At 42.6% G+C, this 19,630-nt stretch overlaps 2 protein-coding genes across 9 annotated transcripts in view; one reads left to right on the forward strand and one right to left on the reverse strand.

Moving 5' to 3' along the window:
- The window catches only part of MCM9 (minichromosome maintenance 9 homologous recombination repair factor), a 74,662-nt gene that overhangs the window by 34,203 nt on the left and 20,829 nt on the right, over positions 1-19,630 (forward strand). The window contains exon 8 of one of the 8 annotated variants that reach the window (XM_039531302.1): positions 11,048-11,169. The exons of the other annotated variants lie outside the window; for them this stretch is intronic. Coding sequence (XP_039387236.1) covers positions 11,048-11,127 — 80 coding nt within the window. The 3' untranslated portion in view covers positions 11,128-11,169. Of the gene's footprint in view, positions 1-11,047; positions 11,170-19,630 lie in introns of those variants that run through there. 8 annotated transcript variants of the gene reach the window in all.
- Positions 709-16,147, reverse strand: ASF1A (anti-silencing function 1A histone chaperone). Its single transcript, XM_039531303.1, has 4 exons — positions 15,796-16,147; positions 11,718-11,833; positions 4,226-4,402; positions 709-1,174 (listed from the first exon to the last, which is right to left on the reverse strand). The coding sequence occupies exons 1-4, from the start codon at positions 15,902-15,904 to the stop codon at positions 962-964; spliced, it is 615 nt and encodes a 204-aa protein (XP_039387237.1). The 5' UTR covers positions 15,905-16,147; the 3' UTR covers positions 709-961.

Here is a 19,630-nt window from a genome sequence, read left to right on the forward strand (position 1 = left end):
ATTGAAATGTCTTAAACCCAAAATGTTTTATGAAGCTACGGTAGGATGAAGCACTTCAACCTCTTAATAACTATCTAAACTGACTACATGAATAAAGAGGCTTTTAAAAAAGTAAGTGTACCAGGCCATGATTGTACATCATAATCCTATAGGGAGCAATTTTTTTTCTTACTAAGTATTCATGCTATTCCTTTTGAAGTTTAAATTTTGTAACTGCTTGAAACCTTTCAACCAATTGTGCAAGCTATTAGCATGGTTGAAAGAGAGTTCTTTGCTGCGCCCACCTACTACAAATGAAACATTGTTCTTAACAGACTATGTAAAATGACTTAATAGCAGCAGGAGGCGATAAAAAAAGTCACATCCTAAAATCCCAGATAGCAGATGGTAGAGCTCAAATTGCATGCTTTAAGTAACGAGTATGTGCCTTGAAAGGCATAGACGTTTGCACCTAAAATTATACTGTGCTGTCTGTTTTCACAGTAGAGGACATTTTAGGATTATTTTGTAGAGATCACTTTTTTCCCCCTTTCTTTGCATTTTATCAAAAGACAGCTTTGTTCTTAACCTATTATTAAAGGGCAATGAAATTGTATTCAGCATTATTAATATTAGGGATGAGCCCAAGTCATCACTATTCCATCTGTGCTTAAATATTTTTAACTTTCTGTTCTTTAGGTTTTTAATTATATTTACAGAGAAAGAGAAAAATAATACATATGCTTTAATCAGATTAAGTTTAGAGCAATGAAAATAACACAGAGAAAAAACCTACTTAAAAATAGTTGTATTTATATTCCACAATTTGCTCAAATACTGTTTTTTTCTTATAAACTTTCTACAGGATGTTTTAGAACAACTTCTTCATGTTGTTTGTTGACTATGTACTTAAGGAATTTCAGGCAAATAGTTCTGGTTGTTTTTACAGCTTAACACATGTACAGTATCAAAATGATGGTAGTCACATGCAGTCCATATGAGATTCTAACATGACATTTAATGAATTTTCTGATGTTGACCACCCCTTTGATGCTGAAGGTAATGCATCTGTAGAAAGAAGTGACTGTAGATTTGGGTTACTGCTCTCTGCATCTTCCAGTTTTTCAGTGTTGTCCTCCCAGTTAATGTGGAATCTTGTGACTCTGGGGTTAGATGCCAAAATATTCCTTTGTAGCTGGAGGAGGAGAAAGTATATTAGTTGTGTGCGCACGCAAGATTACTGTATAAATTTATGTACAAACATAACTAATCTCTATGAATTTATGGCACTTGAACTTTAATCTACAGATACTGCATATGTATCAGGAACAGATGTTTACCATACAGAATCAATCCATCTAGTCCAGCATCCTGCCTCAGTGGCCAAACTTGCTTTAGAGGATGACACAGAGCCCTCATCTTGCACCAAGCTAAATGTGCCATGCTCACCCGAAGGGAGTAGATTTCCTTCTTAACATCCCACCCTAGACATGAGATTTGAGTGTGTTTATCTTAGCTTGCATATATACAAATGTTCAGCACAGAATTAAATTATCCAGTCCTGGTTTAAAAAAAAAAAAAATCTAGGCACAGTCTGAGGCACTAACCTGCAGCAGTGAATTACACAAACTGACTGATTATACAATGTGCAAAGTAGTAATACTGTTTATTTGCTCTAATTACATCGTGTCTCTTTGTTCTTGTCTGATCCTGCAGTCCTTCCTCATGTTAGTAGCACTACTCCATAAGTGTGCTTTAGATCACATTTTGATCTTGACTTAATTGGATTTAATATAATTCCTATTAAAAAAAATCTGAAAACGTACTTAGCTTTGGAACAGGAAGGTGACCGGGCCCCATTTAGATAGTACTGTTGACCCTTATTTTTCTTTTGACAAGATGACAGGTATGTGTGTATGGATATAGCCAAAAAATGTATTCATTTTTCACTGCCTCCTTTCTACTTTTTAATTAAGATACTCTGGAAAGTTGTTAACTATTGAAAACGTGCATATTACAGCAGGGTTTAAGACACCAGAATCTCCCATGTTGCAGAACCATCTGCCCTCATCATGAAAGCTTAACTTCCTTAGCAGTATGAGTTCTGTGGCTCTGATTCTTGCACACACACACACTCTTGCCAAATGGAAGGCAGCAATCTACACCATCCCTCGAAGTCACTGCATACGGATCACAGTACAATCAATTAATTATTAAACTAATCATGGGAAAACTCTGCCCTGGAGCTAAAAACTGATCTTTTTCTCCAAAGAAAAACGGTCATTGAGTAATTCCTCTTACCCAAATTGACAACCTTTTATTTTCAAACCTGATCTGCTTAGTTCCCCTTCAATTATAATAATGTTTTTAACCAATGCATCTTCAACTCAGACTAAATGTCTAAATTCTGCACAGAAGAATTCTAATTTAGCCAAGGATTCTGCACTTTCATCATGTGCCCTGCCACCAAAATTGCTAGATAAAATTAAGAACCTCCTAGAGTATTAGTGAGTGAAAATAGTTCAGAAGAAGTTTGCTGCTTTTTTGTTAAAAGCAGAGTTAACGTTGCATAAACAAATGATACGAGATTAAAGTAGTAGTTGAGGGGTTTTGGTTTTGTTTTAGTTCAAGTACTTTTGAAGAAACTTGGATATTTAGAAGCCAAAACTTTAGCATTTACACCATTAAAAAATGGCATAAAAGGAAATGATTATAAAGTCAAAAATAAAAAATGGGGGAAAGAAAGGAATAGATTGGAGATTTAAGGTGAAGATATTCAAAAGTTAATAGCAACTTTTGGTGACCAACTCAAGGCCCCTTCAATTGGCCTGATTTTCAGGAACTGCCATGCACCTGACCCCTGAAAATTAGGCCCCTGTAGGGTGTCTCAGGTTAGGCACACCAAATCATTGGTCATTTCTGAAAATCATGGCCTTAAGTGTCCTTTAGTGATCCACAATTTAAGTGTAGTTATATCAGGGTATCATTTTTTTGGGAATGTGTGGCTTTTCTCTGGCCTAATTATTGCAGTACATGCATTATTCTGGTCCACTCTTCAGATTTTAACATCGTATCATTTACCTATAATGGAAAAACAATTTTACCTCATTACCCTTCTCCATTAGCCTTCTAACATCAGTTTATATACATTACTTCCTTAAATTTCCATGCAAATAAAGGCCCTGACCCCGACATGGTGTTCCATGGAGGCAGACCACTGTGCCCTCATAGAACCCCAAAGACAGACCCCCGTGGAAGTCAATGGGGAACACCTTGCAGGTTTGCAGGTTAACAAATATTTGCCAATGCCCTCCCTCTGTGCAGTGTTATATTCCAAATAATTCTTATCTGACAAGTCATTTTAATGCTAATCCTGACTTAGTTTAACAAAAAACAAGATTTTTTTTTAGCTCGTGTTCTTAGCTTAGATTTTGTGTTTTGATATTTTTAAGTAAAATATGTGACTTAGCAACTATGTGTGATTATTCAGCCAACTCTAATCAGGTCAGTCTCCACAGCCCAAATTTGGCCCATCTCCAGTTTTTGTTAATATGAATATAAATTATGATATTTGTGACATGGATATTTTTCCATTCGGAAATGGAAAGAGACCAGCAACTCATTTCACATAATTCATGTAACATGGCAATAGCTTCTGATCACTTCTTATCTGGGAAGGATTCTGGATGAAAACCTGTATCCCAATCCCCTTCAAAACTATGATAACTAAGTGTCACCTTAAATTTGTTTTCTAAATCTTTTGTTTTTGCTTGATTTGATAGCTAGTTTTGTATGGCTTAAGGCAGTGATAGTCAGACGGAGGCTCAGAAGCTGCAAGTGGTTCTTTAATGTGTCTCCTGTGGGTCATTGCAGCACATGATATTAAAATACTGTAATTTAATTATTAACTGATCTAAGTTATTAACCTATCAGGGTGCTTTTGCTATGTTATTAACCAATTGTAGTTGATAAAATAATAATACTTGGTCACTCAATTTGCTGTGAGAATTATATATATAAATAAAACTAAGTATTTCCCCAGCATACTGTTTAAATACGAATATATAGTAAATGAAACGATGAATTCACACTACTGTGGCTCTTTTGGGTAATGCTGATTGCTAATTTGGTTTCTGAGGTCTGAGTATCTCTGGCTTAAGGAATTGTTTGGTTTTGTTTTTTAAGAAAGCAAGCCTATTATGTTAACCCTGCTTTGGATACGTGACCAGAATAGAATATTTCTTACCTTAGAAAAGTCTGGTTTTACTGGAGGATTCTCTCTTAATTCTGTTTCAGTATATTCATTGTTTACATAATAGCCAACTCTAATAAATTCTTGGCCTCGGTAGGTGCATGTAATTAACACAACTGTTACACCTACTGCATCTGCATCTGGAATAAGTCCTGGATTAGGAGCGTCAGCCTAAAATGTAAAAGGAAAAGGTTATTGAAACAATACAGATTGATCTACCTTATCTCCAATTTTATACCATATGGCTATCTAGCAAGGGGCAGTAGGGTTGTATGTCACATCCATCATGTGGATTAAGCAATGGCTGTGCACAAATTTTAAATTGATGATTCATGCATAGTCGGGAGATAGAGTGCAAGCACATCTACACTGCTCTCTCAGTAACTGCAACCTTGGATTTAGGGCACTACTCTCTAGAGATACATAGCAATTCAGTCTCCAGGGTTTGTTTATTTGTTTTTTTGTTCCTTCTGAAACCTAGATGAACAGGCAGCTTTTGCATCTGAAATTGGGGTTTTTTGACCAATTACCAGGTAAACTGTAGTTCGGGCAGGTGCACTAATGTCCCTCCAACTCTGCTGTGCCACTGTTCTCCACCCCAACCTTGAAAGATTACCCTTGCTAGCTAATTTTTCATGAGGTCTGTGAGGTTACACTGGGGTGCATAAGTTTTCATAGCTGATAGATTAATCTGGTAAGGAAAAACTGCAAATTATACTTCAGCAAGGAGAGGGGACTGGATTGCAGTGAGGTTTGAGCTATTCCACAGGCTATTAAGAGAAGGAACCAGTATGTCTTTTGTCTCTAGGGTGTCCAGGTGCCCGGTTTTCAACTGGAAAGTCCGGTTGAAAAGGGGACTTGATAGTGTCTGGTCAGATCTACTGACCAGACACCCACACTCAAAGTCCAGTTATTGCCCGGGGGGGGGCGGGGGGGGAGCCAGGAGGTGCTGGTTCATCACTCAGGTCAGTCCCTACTCAGCCAGGGCCACCTCCTACCTGCATTGGGCAGTTCCAGCTCCGAGCCCCAGCTCTGCAAGAAAGTCTCTCCCGGCAGGTGGAAGAGGGGAAAGAGCAGCGCGTAACAGGGGAAGGAGAAACAGGAACAAACAGAGGGCAGGACCTCGGGGGAAGAGGTGAGGCAGGGAGGGTGGGACCTCGGGGAGAAGGGGCAGGCCAGTTCCAGCACTCTTGCTGGCAGGGCCGGCTCCAGGGTTTTTGCCGCCCCAAACAGCGGGAAAAAAAAGAAAAAGCCGCAATTGGCGGCAGGTCATTCCCTCCGAGAGGGACCGAGGGACTTCCCGCTGAAGAGCCCGACGTGCCGCCCCTTCCTCTTAGCCACCCCAAGCACCCGCTTGCTGAGCTGGTGCCTGGAGCCGGCCCTGCTTGCTGGAGTGTCCGTTTTTTAAATATTACAAAGTTGGAAACCCTATTTGCCTCCCTCCCCATAACAAAGTTTGTTACCATGTGTGTTGTTAAATGTGACTCTCTCTTCACTTGGAGAGAACTTCTGACACATTTTCAACCAGTAACTCAGGCCTAATTAATATGCATTAATCTTTCTAAATGATCTAGCAGTGGCAGTGTAGTTGTTAATAAAAAAATATGTATCATAAAATGGGGCTCAACCCCAATCTTTTGAAATGCCTTTTAGCTATAGCTTATTGTTGATTTTTTTTGTTTCACCCTAGACCTAGGACTTGTAACAATGCATGTTTCTTCAAGGGATCATTGCATAAACTGCCTCATGTTTACAAAACAGCAATTAAGCACTGCACTCTTGCTGGGAAAGTTACAGCCAAACATATTTCTAATAGTTTATTATACATTCTAGTACTGTGGCCTGTTGAGCTGGTTAATCGTATGTCATTGGCTCCAGTTCCCTGTTTCCTTGATTCTACAAGTATCCATAAACCAACCTAGATACCTTAAGTAGGGGCTGCGGCTACTGAGGAGAAGGAAGAGATGTTACACCCCTAGGGGACAACAGCACCAGTGTGGGTGGGAATAGCCAAACAATATTATCCAAAATCAGACAGGGACCAAGGCAGCCAGGCAGTATATCCAAAATCTAAAAGGCTAAGACACAAAATGAGTTACACCTAGCAAGGGAAATAGAAGGCAATAAGAAAAAATTATAAATACATAAAGAGCAAGAGAAAGATGAAGGAACATGTAGGTCCACTACTTAGCTGGGAAGGAAAGCTAACGGATCACATCAAGAAGGTTGAGGTCTACAATGCCTGTTTTAAGTCAGTCTTCACTAAAAAGATTAATGGTGACCAGCTATTTAACATAATTATTAACAACAAGGAGGAGTCAGGAACACAAGCCAGAATAGGGAAAGAACAGGTTAAAGAATATTCAGATGAGTTAGATATACTCAAGTGGACAAGACCTGATGAAATTCATCCCACAGCACTTAAGGAACTGTCTGAAGTAATATCAGAACTGCTAGCAATTATCTTCAAGAACTCATGGAGGACAGGTGAGGTCGCAGAGGACTGGAGAAGGGCAAACCTAGCACCTATCTTTAAAAAGGGGAACAAAGAGGGCCCAGGAATTATAGACCCATCAACCTTACTTGGAAAGATACTGGAACAAAAATATTAAACAATCAGTTTGTAAGGACCTAGAGGACAACAGGGTAATTAGCAATAGCCAACATGGATTTGTCAAGAACAAATCATGCCAAACCAACCTAATTTCCTTCTTGCACAGGGGTATTGGTCTAGTGGATCGGAGCGAAGAAGTAGATGTGATAGATCTTGAATTTAGTAAGGCTTTTGACACAGTCAGTCCTACGTGATATTCTCATAAACAAACTAGGGAAATGTGGTCTAGATGAAATTACTATAAGGTGGGTGCACAACTGGTTGAAAAACAGTACTCAAAGATAGTTATCAATGGTTTGCTGTCAAACTGCAAGGACATATCTAGTGTGGTACTGCAGGCATCTGTCCTGGAGCCAGTGTTATTCAATATTTTTAAAAATAACTTTGAGAATGGAATGGAGAGTATGCTTCTAAAAATCTGCAGATGAAATCAATGGGGGAAGGCCTGCTAGCACTTGGGAGGGCAGGATTAGAATTCAAAATGACCTTAAAATGGAGGGTTGGTCTGAAATTAATAAGATGCAATTTGGTAAAGACAAGTGCAAAGTACTACACTTAGGAAGGAAAAATCAAATACACAACTACAAAATGAGGAATAATTGGCTAGGCAGTAGTGCTACTGAAAAGGATCTGTGGGTTATCATGGAATATGAGCCAACAATTTGATGCAGTTGTAAAAAAAGGCATATATCATTTCAGGCTGTATGAATAAGAGTGTCATATGTAAGACATGGTATGGGGGAGGTAACTCTCCCATTGTACTTGGCGCTGGAAAGGTCTCAGCTAGTGTACTGTCCCCCGTCCTTGGCGCCATGCAGAAGGACATGGACAAATTTGAGAGAGTCCAAAGGGGAGCAACAAAAATGATAAAAGGTTTAGAAAACCTGACCTAGGGGGAAAGGTTAAAAAGCTGGGCGTGTTTAGTCTTGGGAAAAGATGATTATGGGGAGACCTGAGAACAGTCTTCAAGTATGTTAAGAACTGTTATAAAGAGGATGGTAATCAATTATTCTCCCTGTCCACTGGTATTGAAGGTGGGACAAGAAGTAATGGGCTTAATCTGCAATAAGGGAAATTTAGGTTAGATATTAGGAAAAAACTTTCTAACTATGAGGATAGTTGAGAGCTGGAATAGGCATCCAAGGGAGTTTGTGGAATCCACGTCACTGGAGGTTCTGGCTGAACTCCACTTACTACAGTTATGCCACCAGAAAATTTGGCCCTATATGAAAATATGGCCCATACTCGTGCAACAAACAATAACTGCTTCCTCACTTGCCAATGAAATGCAGATGCTTCTGGGGAAAGATTTAGCAATTCCATCGATGCACAACAACAGATTTATACAGAGAGTGAAAATAATGGCTTGAAACTGCAGGGAGCATTTAAATAGGCAGAATTTAATTAAGCAAATTGTGTTATAGAAAGGCATGGCCCTGTCTAGACTAGGAGAATGAAGTGTTCAGCAAACATGTTCTACTCTGTTGCATTCTATATGGGTTCTTATATAGCACTCCTCACAGCAGTATCTGAGTGCCTTCCAGTAGTGTATTAAGTGATGTGACTAAAAACATCTGTCATATGTTGTGTGTGTTCTCTCAGTGTTGGTTAATGTGCGTTAACACATTTTTAAAGCCACTTAGCACCTGGCATAGACAAACACTAGCCTTTAAAACATGTTATCTGGTCATGGTCATTAGCTTGTCCCTTACTAATAACCACAACCAGTTAACATCTTTTTTAAATGCCACTCTCTTCATCTAGACTAAGTACAAAGTGTTGTTTAACAATGTGTTAGTTAACATATGTCAACTATTTACATGTTTGCCAAACTCACCTAATTTTCCTAGTCTAAACAGCACCACCGAGTCACCCTTTTGTGCAGAAAGTGCTGTGAGATCTTTAATGTCCCCAGGTGCTCAGAATTGTAATTTTACATCTTATCAAAAGATTGCCCCTACAGCAACACAGCATCCTATGCTGGGGCATTGGTTCAGTTACTGACTCAGAGGGAAGAAAATACTGCCTATTGAATCACCAACATGACTTCCTGCAGTGCCCTGCTTTGTTCTTGGTGGCAGAGATGCCAACTTTCTAATATGCTGGAGGGCGGGGGGATGCTCCCCTGGGCTTCTCCCTGGCCCCGCCCCAACTCCACCCCTTCCCCCAAAGCCCCACCCCTGCTCTGCCCCTGCCCTGACTCTTCCCACCCCATTCCACCCCCTCCCCTGAGCGTTCTCACTCCTCCCCGCTAGTGCCTCTTGCACGTTGTGGAACAGCTGATCACGGGATGCGCTGGAGGGAAACGGGAGGTGCTGACCGGCGGGGCCGCCGGCAGGTAGCAAGTGCTGGGGGAAGGGGAGGCGCTGACTAGGGGAGCTGCCGGTGGATGCTGAACAGGGAGGGATAGCTCAGTGGTTTGAGCATTGGCCTGCTAAACCCAGGATTGTGAGTTCAATCCTTGAGGGGGCCTCTTAGGGATCTGGGGCAAAGTGGTCCTGCTAGTGAAGGCAGGGGGCTGGACTCGATGACCTTTCAAGGTCCCTTCCAGTTCTAGGAGATTGGTATATCTCCAATTATTATTATTATTATTATTATACCCATTTTTTTCCATGAGTGCTCCAGTCCTGAAGCACCCATGGAGTCAGCACCTATGCTTGGTGGTCTCCCATTTAAGTATTAACCAGGCCCAATCCCCCTTGTGAAATTTGATGATCAACGTTTAATATACTTTGGGCTGCAGGTTCTTTCCTAAAGAAACAGGTAGGAGAATTTACAGGAGAGCTTGTACAGAATCATGCACTGGATATATTCCAATATAACCAATGTTCTCTATGTCTAACTCCTAGTTTGGCTGAGGTAAGATAAATATTCATAGTTGAAACATGATAAATGATTCCTTCCTGTGTAAATATCATATCTGGGGGACATGTTATACAGGTAACCCTGATTGTCCAAACTTCACATGTCCAGAGATGTGCCTCTTTAGATAAACAACATCAGCTCTTCCTCCTATCTCTCTCTACCACAAGCAACATTTATAATTTAAAAAATATTAATTGTAATTTTTACTTTTAAAAATGAATCAAATTCTTCACTCAAACTAATGTATCTTTAAAAAAACAGAGGCATAAATGCCAGCTCATCTTTTTGAGCAGTGTACCACACTGCAACCCGTTTCCAAAGGCATCAGAAGGTCACAGACCACTTCTGTCAATTTACATAGTAAGTTGTTATGACTAAAGGGTTAAAACTTGATAGTGGAAGAAATTCGAATAAGGGAAGTAATTTCTCATACATCTTCTTTATTGGTAGTGGGGAGAAAATAGCCCCAGTATTGAAACCTAATTAATAGTGAAGTGCTTAGAGAATGATTTGTATATAAAAGACTGCTAAATGTATCCACCTTCCTGCTCTTATTGTGCCTTTGACCTGCCCTGTAAAATAAAGTTTTCCTTTATCCGAAAGTTTCAGATGTGCTCCGAAGCATTCAGATAATTGGGATGTACATGTTTATTCAAGATGCCTTAGACATTTTCTACACACACCTTGACACCACCCTTAAAACAATTGTATCAACTGTCAGAAAGATAGAAGCTCATTCATGTCTTCAGTTATTTTCTTTAGTTATATGCGTGAACTCCAGTGTATCTTTGCCATAAAGTGCAGTTCTCATGTGGGGATGGAAGTACAGTTCTTCTGGAAGGAGCTAATTTTAGTTTTAGTCTAACACTTCTGCCAGTGCATTTTAGTCCTCTTTTACCAGACGAGGCTAGCACTGGATAAAAAGAGGTTGCGCTGAACTGAGGATATGTCTACACTACAAGCCCTACAGTAGCATACCTACAGTTGTGCTGCTGTAGCATAGTCACTTGTTTTCTGTCACTGTAGTCAATCCACCTCCTCAAGAGGCAGTAACTAGGTCAATGGAAGAATTCTTCAGTCGACCTAGCTGTGTCTCTACTGAGGCCTAGGTCGGCTTAACAATGTCTCTCGGGGTGTGTGAATTTTTCACACCCCGAACAACATAGCTACGTTGACCTAAGTTTTAGGTGTAAACCAGCCCTAAATTTTAGGTGTAGACCAAGCCTAAGTCATGGCTTTGTGATACGGAAAAAGCACCATTAGGAATTAAAGTGAGACTTAAACCAGACCAGTGCATTAAGCCACCTCACTGCCATTCTCTCCTCATTTTCCCTTAGGCACTGCCTTATTTGTAACTCTTTGGCTTTGTGAGTTGGTAGCTCTTGGGATTTCCAAACATCTGAAAATTTATGGGTGAGTCCTAATCCTCATGTGTCTCCCTGACGTGCTTCAATGCTGCCTTGAGAATCCCAGACTTATTTCAGGACTTGTGACATTGTGTTGCAATTCTAACATCATGGCATGAAGATCCAAACATCATGATGCAATATTGTCTTGCTGAACAAAGATAAATAGATGGCTGTCTTGTTAAGTTTTACCATGAGCTGGTCCCTGGGAGGAGGGGCCTACACTAACCTTTTATACCCAAAGTTTCCCACAACTGCTATCCCCACCACAACCTCACCAGTGGTACAAATGTTGGGAAGTGCTATCATAGACCAGTTAACTGGCATTTTTAACCACTGTGTTGTCTAACCTTGCCCCCCACCACCCCGCATTCCCTCATTGATACCACAAGTGGAGCTGTAGCAGTAGGAAATTTCAGGAAAAACAAGGTGTCGTGCAGATAAGGCCTTAAAGTCAGGAACAGTAGATTTAAGGAGTTGACACAAAATGGTGTTTGCTAGGAAGAAATATATTATTGAAATGCTGCTTTGCTTTAGGCTGTCCCCTTTAAACACCGAATTAACTCAATTGTTTTAGCAATATTGAAAATAACAAACTTACCTGAAATACAAACATGTGCCTTCCTGCAGGAACAGGTCCTACTAAAACGGAGTCTAAAACTTGATCATACTCCTCACTTTCTGCTGAACCCACATAAATTATTTTCCATTCCAAATCTACATTAAAACAAAAACAACATTTTAAAAAATGCCCAAAATTTGCACATAATTTAATTCTCTCTGTTTGAAAAAGTCAGTCCATAGCCTAAGGACCCCAGGTCTTGCTTATTTAGGACTTTAGCCCAAAACTGCCTCCATAGCTGCTGGTTCATAAAGACTACAGGCTTGTCTACAAGGGGAAATTTACTAGCATAATTATACCGCTTTAGTTATACCAATACAACTCTACATGAGCTTTCTAAGTTGTACACCCTTTGCTGCCAACATTATTCAGAAATGGTATGCCCCCTTGGAAAAGGCTGTGTAATGCCATTTTTGGACATAGGCTTCTCATGGACGGAGAGAGAGAGGGACACTGGACATAGTGAGAGTAGGGAATAGTGATGTGTAGAAAGTGAAGAGCTCATTTACATGAGGTAGCCATGGACTAAACTGCAGTACAACATCCAAGCAGAGTTCTCCCTGCTCCCCCACACCCCCCAATTTTTTTTTTTGCAAAGCAAGCTACCTTGTTAATTGAATAGCTAGCCCACTGTACACACACACACAGATATATAATTGATATTGTGATTACAGAATACTCTCAGTAAAGGTTTTGGTGTTTGGATGTAACCTGAATCTTGAGATGGAATTTATAACCATTTTATGTAAAATCAAATGTATTGTATGGTTTCATAATACAGTTTAAAGAAACCAAACAATATTAACAGTTCATAGGTTTCCTGACCCATATATATTGCTGTGCTTACTCTCTGCCCGAACTCCCTGCTTAAAAACTGAAACTATCAACGAAGCTTATTTTTAACTTTCAGTTTCCAGTTAAAACACACACATGGCAGAACTACCCTGCCAGAATTCTTGCATTTTAAACAGACAATAAAAGGTCACTATGATGGGTTTTTCTTATTGAAAGATGCCATTTGTGATTATTTCCTTTTTTTAAAATGGAACTTTTTAAAAAATCTGTTTCAAAGAGTGCCTTTAAAAAAAAAACTGATGTGACACATTTTCATCTTGTCTTTCAGTATGGAACTATGCCCTGATCACGCATACACCGTCATTAGCGCATACTCCTGTGCCATTCCATAGTCTTCAACAAGACACTCTGCACAGGTGCAAACAGGAGTCTATGCTAGGCATTCCTGATGCAGGACAGGAGCCTAAGTGTAGACAGTGCACTGTCTACACTGGCAACTTGCAGCGCTGCAACTTTCTTGCTCAGGGATGTGAAAAAACACCCCCCTGAGCGCAGCAAGTTTCCATGCTGTAAAGCGCCAGTGTAGACAGTACACCAGTGCTGGGAGCTACGCCCCTCGTGGGGGTGGGGATTTTTAGAGCACTGGGAGAGTGCTCTGCCAGCGACCACACAAGCCATGTTAAAGCACTGCCAAGGCACTGCTTTAGCATTGCCAGTGTAGACTAGCCCTAAGTAAGGAAGAAAATGCAACATTGTAACACAACTTGGCTGCTTTATGATTCAAGTCCCTATTTTTTATCATACTTTTTGGTATGTTTATTTTTTAAATGGCATAACTCATAGGATTCAGGAAGGCATTTTGTTCCTTTTGTGTAGCACAGCATAATTTTCCAGGTGCTGGATGGGAATTATTTGCCGACCTTTGAAGTATCTGGTATTGGGTATTGCCAAGACAAGATATCAGACTAGACAGGTAAATGGTCAGATCCACTACGGCAATTCCTATGTAAATATACCACACACAGTTGAGGAGTATTGTGTAGGCCAGGAAAGTTCATAGCGTATCCATTATAAGCCACTGTTCCAAAGCACTGCTGTATAAATCATTCTGGACTGATAGTTTACAACATTTCAGACTAGGAATAATATTTGGGGGCGGGGGTACAGAGGGAGTAAAAGCTATTTCATAAATTATATGCTAAAAGGGTAACTATCAAATCCTACTTGTTTAGGACTGTGTGCCCATCAGTAACTTTTAAAATAGTTTAAATAGATGAAGTTAAAAAATTAAATTGGCATGGGATTGGTCTGATTTGGAGAGAAAAAAATACAGTAAATGACCAAGATATTAGCGTTTGAAAATTAAAGCAAGGATACACCTTTCTTCATAAAATTTATGAAGAAAAGATTATCTGTAATACTAATAATTTTAATGACTTATATCAGGGGTTCTCAAACTTCATTGCACCGTGACCCCTTTCTGACAACAAAGTTACTACATCACCCCAGGGGGAGGGCCAGAGCTGAGAAAACTGGTAAGCTGCAATAATGCTAGAGCAACAGTTAGAGAATTTAAGGAAATCTTGAGTGTAGACAGGGCCTCTGCGGAAAGTACCAGCAAGTGTGACAATTAGACCAAATATTCTGGTGTTTTCTATGATGTGGACACTTGCCCCCTGGAAACTGGTCTGACCAAATGCATGTAGTGTAAGCCTCCAACACATAATAAAATAGTAGTGACTGAAAGATACAGATCTGGGCTGGATCTGAACTGGTGACACAAAGGTACGAAACACTCCATATATCCCATTACCAAAGCTTCGAACTGTTTTGTTACCCCATAAAATTAAAACAAAAATAAGTATGTTTATTTTCCCCTACCCCTTAAAATGTTGGGATCCCCATGTATCAGATGTCAGCAACAGTGGTGGGGTGACTAGCACCTATTGGATCAGTCCTCTTCATGAGGGCACAGAGAGCACAAGCTGCAAATCATTTGTGGCCACAGGCACTCCCACTCCTCTCTCCAACGCTTAAGTAACTTTCAGACTGGTCACTAGTAGCTTGCTTCATTCACCTGTTCTGCCAGTGCTCTTGAGGGAAGCTAAAAGAAGCCCATTCCCCTCTCCCAGGCCACAGTGGTGAGACCAGTGGTCCCGGCGAGCTCCTCTGGCCAGAAGAGAAATAGATTTTGCTTTCTGCTGTAAAAATCCTGTTTATTAACCTGCAGCACTGGCCCAGTACACGGTAGGGTCACTGCTGTGAACCCTTCTGGACGATTCCTGTAGAATTTGGTGAGAGTAACCAGCAGTGGAGGAGTCGCTGCTGAGCGATGCAAGAGGTTACTGCCTAGTCCACCCTCTGTACTCGGCAGTGGGTGGGTACATTGCTGACCTCACTCCCTGCACGGCGCACCCCGCTCTGTATAGGCTGGGGAGCAAAAGACTAGGTTTGAAGAGTGAACCTGAGATCCCCAGCTGGCAGGACACAGCATAGTACACCTGGACCCCTGGCTGCCAACAAAGAGCAACTTTCAAGTGAGTGCTAACAATATTATTTCCTTCCCCCGCCCTCCCTCTCCGGGGGGCTTAGTACCCACAATAATACTACAGCTGTAAAGGGATTCAGTCGGTTACCTTGATTATTTTCAGACATTTTGTAAAATACTCAGTGCTGCAGCTACATTTAAATCTCTCTACTTTAACCAACCCTCCCCCCCCAGATGTTTTCTCCAAAAAATATTCAAATCGAATATCAAGATAATGAAAATATTTCCTGGGATGTGTTTTCCCCACTTAGTGCAACGTTTCAGCAGCATAACGCTTTGCTCTGCTCAGCAACAGTTCACCTCAGCAAAAGGGATGCACGCTGAGATGTGCTCGTTAACCCCTCATATGCACACACCCCAACACAAAGCTGGCAACATGGCTGCTACCACCACTCAAACAAGTTCCTGGCAACTTAAGCTTACGTTCTAAAATGCAGTGTTGGGATCCGAAATACAGCAGCACTCAACTCTGCAGCTGAGGACACAATAATCAACTTTCCCTTGCCTTGCAACCTAAACGCGCCAGCCTAAGACAGAGCATTTCTAAACAGCATTGAGATGCCTGCCAGCACATCCTTTCATCTAGTCACACCGAGGCAGCGAAGGAGAAACTGTTAAATAGTAGCAGCAGGCCTTTGCAAAGTTTAAACCTTTTAAAACCTGAAACTCGTAGCTCTGGGTTATAAAATCCGTACGGGGAAAAAATCTACTCACCTTCAGACAGGTCCTCTATGCACTCAAACGTGATTTCGAACTGAAAAGGATTGTAGAAAGGAGAAGGATTATCCAACACCACTACATTGTTCACCTGAACCTTTGCCATATTTTGAAAAAAATACAAACAATAGGAATAGGGTGTTAATGCAGCACAATAAAGTCCAATGTGTTATTTTTTTGTAAAGCACAAACTCCAGTGCTAGTACTTGGTCAAGGTTGTAGAGCTATGACTTGAGAAACTTTTTTTTTCTTTTATTTACAACAGGAACACTCCACACTATTTTGCAGCTTTCCTATTTCACTAAACTACAGCCCATTCTGCTCTGTTAACTGGCAGCCTTGCACTGATTGGCTGCACACTGAGCTATGACCCTCCTCCTGAAGCTTCCTGAAAGAACAAGATGGGCTCCTTTGCTCTGAATGGGATTGAAAATATTATCTGCTGCTCCACCTGCTGGACCAGAGTAGGCTAAAGGCTTAGAACAAAGTGGCAGGACTGAATGTGGGAGGAACGAAAGAATGAAGGACGAGCTAGTCTGACATTATTTGAGCACTGGGCTCACAAAATGTATGGAAGGGCATCAGTGGCTGGAGTTGGCTTTTTTGTTTTTCCTCTCCTTACTTAATTTAACACCCTCTCTTTTTTTTTCTTTTCTTTTTTTCCTTCCAAATCCAAAGTTTCTGTATGGCCAGAGGTTGGATAGAATTATTTCATAAGGAAAACAAAGATGTAGTTGCTGATTTTTTTTTCTTTTGCTAGTTTTAAATCTGTTAACCTCACTGGCTTTACTCCTGATTTACAAAGGTGCATCTTAAATCATGAAACCCTTACATGAGTAGTCCTTACTGAGGGCTTGTCTACTCTTAAAATGCTGCAGCCGTGCAGCTGCACCACTGTAGTCCTTCAATGTAGATACTACCTACGCTTGATGGGAGGGCTTCTCCTGTCAGTGTAGGTAATCCACCTCCCCAAGAAGCAGTAGCACGCGCTAGCCCTGGTCTACACCAGGGGTTAGGTCAGGAGCAATGTCTCTCGGGGGTGTGGATTTTTCACACCCTGGAGAGATGTAGCTATACCGAAGTAAATTCCTACTGTAGACCAGGACTCATACAATTAAAGCCATTGAAGTCAATGGCACTGTTCACTTGACTAGTGAGTATGTGAGGAAGGGCTGTGGGATCAAGCTTATGTTATGTTTGAGGGCATGCGTTCCATAAATGGCTTTTCAGTAAAAGGGATGCTAGATCATGAGGATGTGGAAGAATAATTATTATAGGCCTTAATCCTACAATGAGCTCCACTGTGGGCATAGGGAGCAGCCTGCACAGAGCTCACTGTGGGTTTGGAGTCTTAGTGTTTAAACAGAATTGATCCTCATTCAAGTACCTAGAGAAATCTCAGCTTTAGGAAAGCTATTGCACAAGCATGTTCTGCCAGAAGCAACCTTCATTCCCCACAGCTCACCACTGTGGCATACTTAGACGTGTAGAAAAAAATCAAAATGCTTTAAGGTGAAATCATAAATCAGGAAGTGAGGTACAATGGGCTTGAACATCCCCTCAAGGTCCATGGGGAAGGGGCCTTCTGCATGAAGAGCTCACTCTTTGCACATGGAGGATGGGCCAGTGACCCAGATCTGTGGCACCAGGTTTCTTATCTCCAGCCTCTGAAGAGAGCAACTGGCAAGGTCAGGGATCTGTGTGGCTGGGGAGAGGACAAGATGGGCAGGGCTGGGTGAAATGCTAATTGTCTCTCTCAGCTCTATGGGGAATTTACTCTCCAGTAAATACAGGCTCAGGCTGTATTAATATCTGAAATTTAATTAATAATTTATTGAGTGTAATAGAGTGACTATGTAAGACAGTGTTTTAGGGGCTACTCCCTGCCTGGAAAGCCTGAGCTATGCTGACAGGAAGCCACAGCAGAGCTGTAGAGGACTGGAGGGCAGTGCTGGGGCACAGAGATTCTGTGTGGAAGCCCGTGGTCCAGATCACTGAGGTGACAGTGAGATTTCCTCTCAGATGGCTCCCTCCTGTACGTTCTTCCAGTGCAGGGGGCAGTCTTGGTCTGTATTTACAAAGATATTATACTGTACTGCAGTGGTTCTCAAAGCCGATCTGCCGCTTGTTCAGGGAAAGCCCCTGGCGGGCCAGGCCGGTTTGTTTACCTGCTGCATCCGCAGGTTTGGCTGATCGCAGCTCCCACTGACCGTGGTTTGCCGTTCCAGGCCAATGGGGGCTGCGGGAAGCAGCGGCTAGCATATCCCTCTATCCACACCGCTTCCCGCAGCCCCCATTGGCCAGTGGGAGCCGCAATTGGCCGAACCTGCAGACGCGGCAGGTAAACAAACCAGCCGACCAAGGGCTTTCCCTGAACAAGCAGCGGACCAGCTTTGAGAACCACTGCTGTACTGAATATGTGATCAGTGTTCACTAGTACTTTCTATACCAGGGTGGGCAAACTTTTTGGCCTGAGGGCCACATCAGGATATGGAAATTGTATGGTGGGCCATGAGTGCTCACGAAATTGGAGGTAGGAGTGCGGGAGGGGGTGAGGGCTCTGGCTGGGGGTGCAGGCTCTAGGGTGGGGCCAGAAATGAGTTCAGGGTGTGAGGGGGGGCTGCGGGTTGGGGACAGAGGGGTGAGGACTCTGGTGTGGGGCTGGGGATGAAGGGTTTGGGGTACAGGAGGGGGCTCCAGGCTGGGACCAATGGGTTCTGAGGGCAGGAGAGGCATCAGGACTGGGGCAGGGGGTTGCAGTACGGGCAAGGGTTGTGAGGGCTCCAGCTGGGGATGCAGGCTCTGCGGTGGGGCCAGGGATGAGGGGTTTAGGGTGCAGGAGGGTGCTCCAGGCTGGGACCAATGGGTTCAAAGGGCAGGAGGGGGAACAGGGATGGGGCAGGCTGTTGCGGCATGGAGGGGGGTGTGGGCTCTGGGGTGGGGTTGGGGATGGGGTTGGGGTAGAAGAGGGGGCTCTGGGCAGGGATCGACGGGTTTCAATGGTGGGATTGGGATCAGAACTATGGCAGGGGATTGAGCGCACGGGGGCTCGGGGTGCAGGCTCCGGGCAGCACTTACCGCAAGCAGCTCCCAGAAGCATGTTCCCACTCCAGCTCTGAGGTGCGGTCAGGTGCCTCTGCATGCTGCCCCGTCCACAGGCACCACCCCCGCAACTCCCATTGGTTTTGGTTCCTGGCCAATGGGAGCTGCGGGGGTGGCACCTGCGGATGGGGCAGCACACAGAGCCGTCTGGCCACGCCTCCATGTGCTACATAGCATCCGGAGGGAGGTCATGCCAGCTGCTTCCTGGGAGCCTCGCGCGCGGGGGGGGCCCGACCCCGCTCCCGCTCCCCAGCTGGAGCACCGTAGTGGGGTAAACCTCCGACCCTGTTCCCCGGCAGGAGCTGAGGGCTGAATTAAATGATCTGATGGGCTGGATGTGGCCCATGGGCCGTAGTTTGCCCACTCCTGTTCTATACCTATTTATCACAGTGCCAGAATTTATTTTGGTTTTTGTAATTCTGCTATTTAAACCGGCAAGGTGATGTACTGCCTACGTTGTCCTGCAGTTAGAACGGTGAACTAAAACCCAAGAGAACTAGGGTTCATCATAGCGAATCTCCCTAAAAAACATGCAATATGTCAGTAAGAGATTTCGATTTTCATTGACTCTTCACTGACTACTGGGAGTACAGAACTGCACTGACAAGAACTGTGCACCAGCCAAAAGGTTGTGATTTCTGGTTCCAGTGCTCCATTAAGGTCTTTGTGCCCATTGCAGTCCTAGCGGGAGGATCTTTGGACTGGATGTGGCCCTAGCACTCCATAACAT

Source organism: Mauremys reevesii, linkage group 3 (assembly GCF_016161935.1).
Source record: "Mauremys reevesii isolate NIE-2019 linkage group 3, ASM1616193v1, whole genome shotgun sequence".
Taxonomy (NCBI): domain Eukaryota; kingdom Metazoa; phylum Chordata; order Testudines; family Geoemydidae; genus Mauremys; species Mauremys reevesii.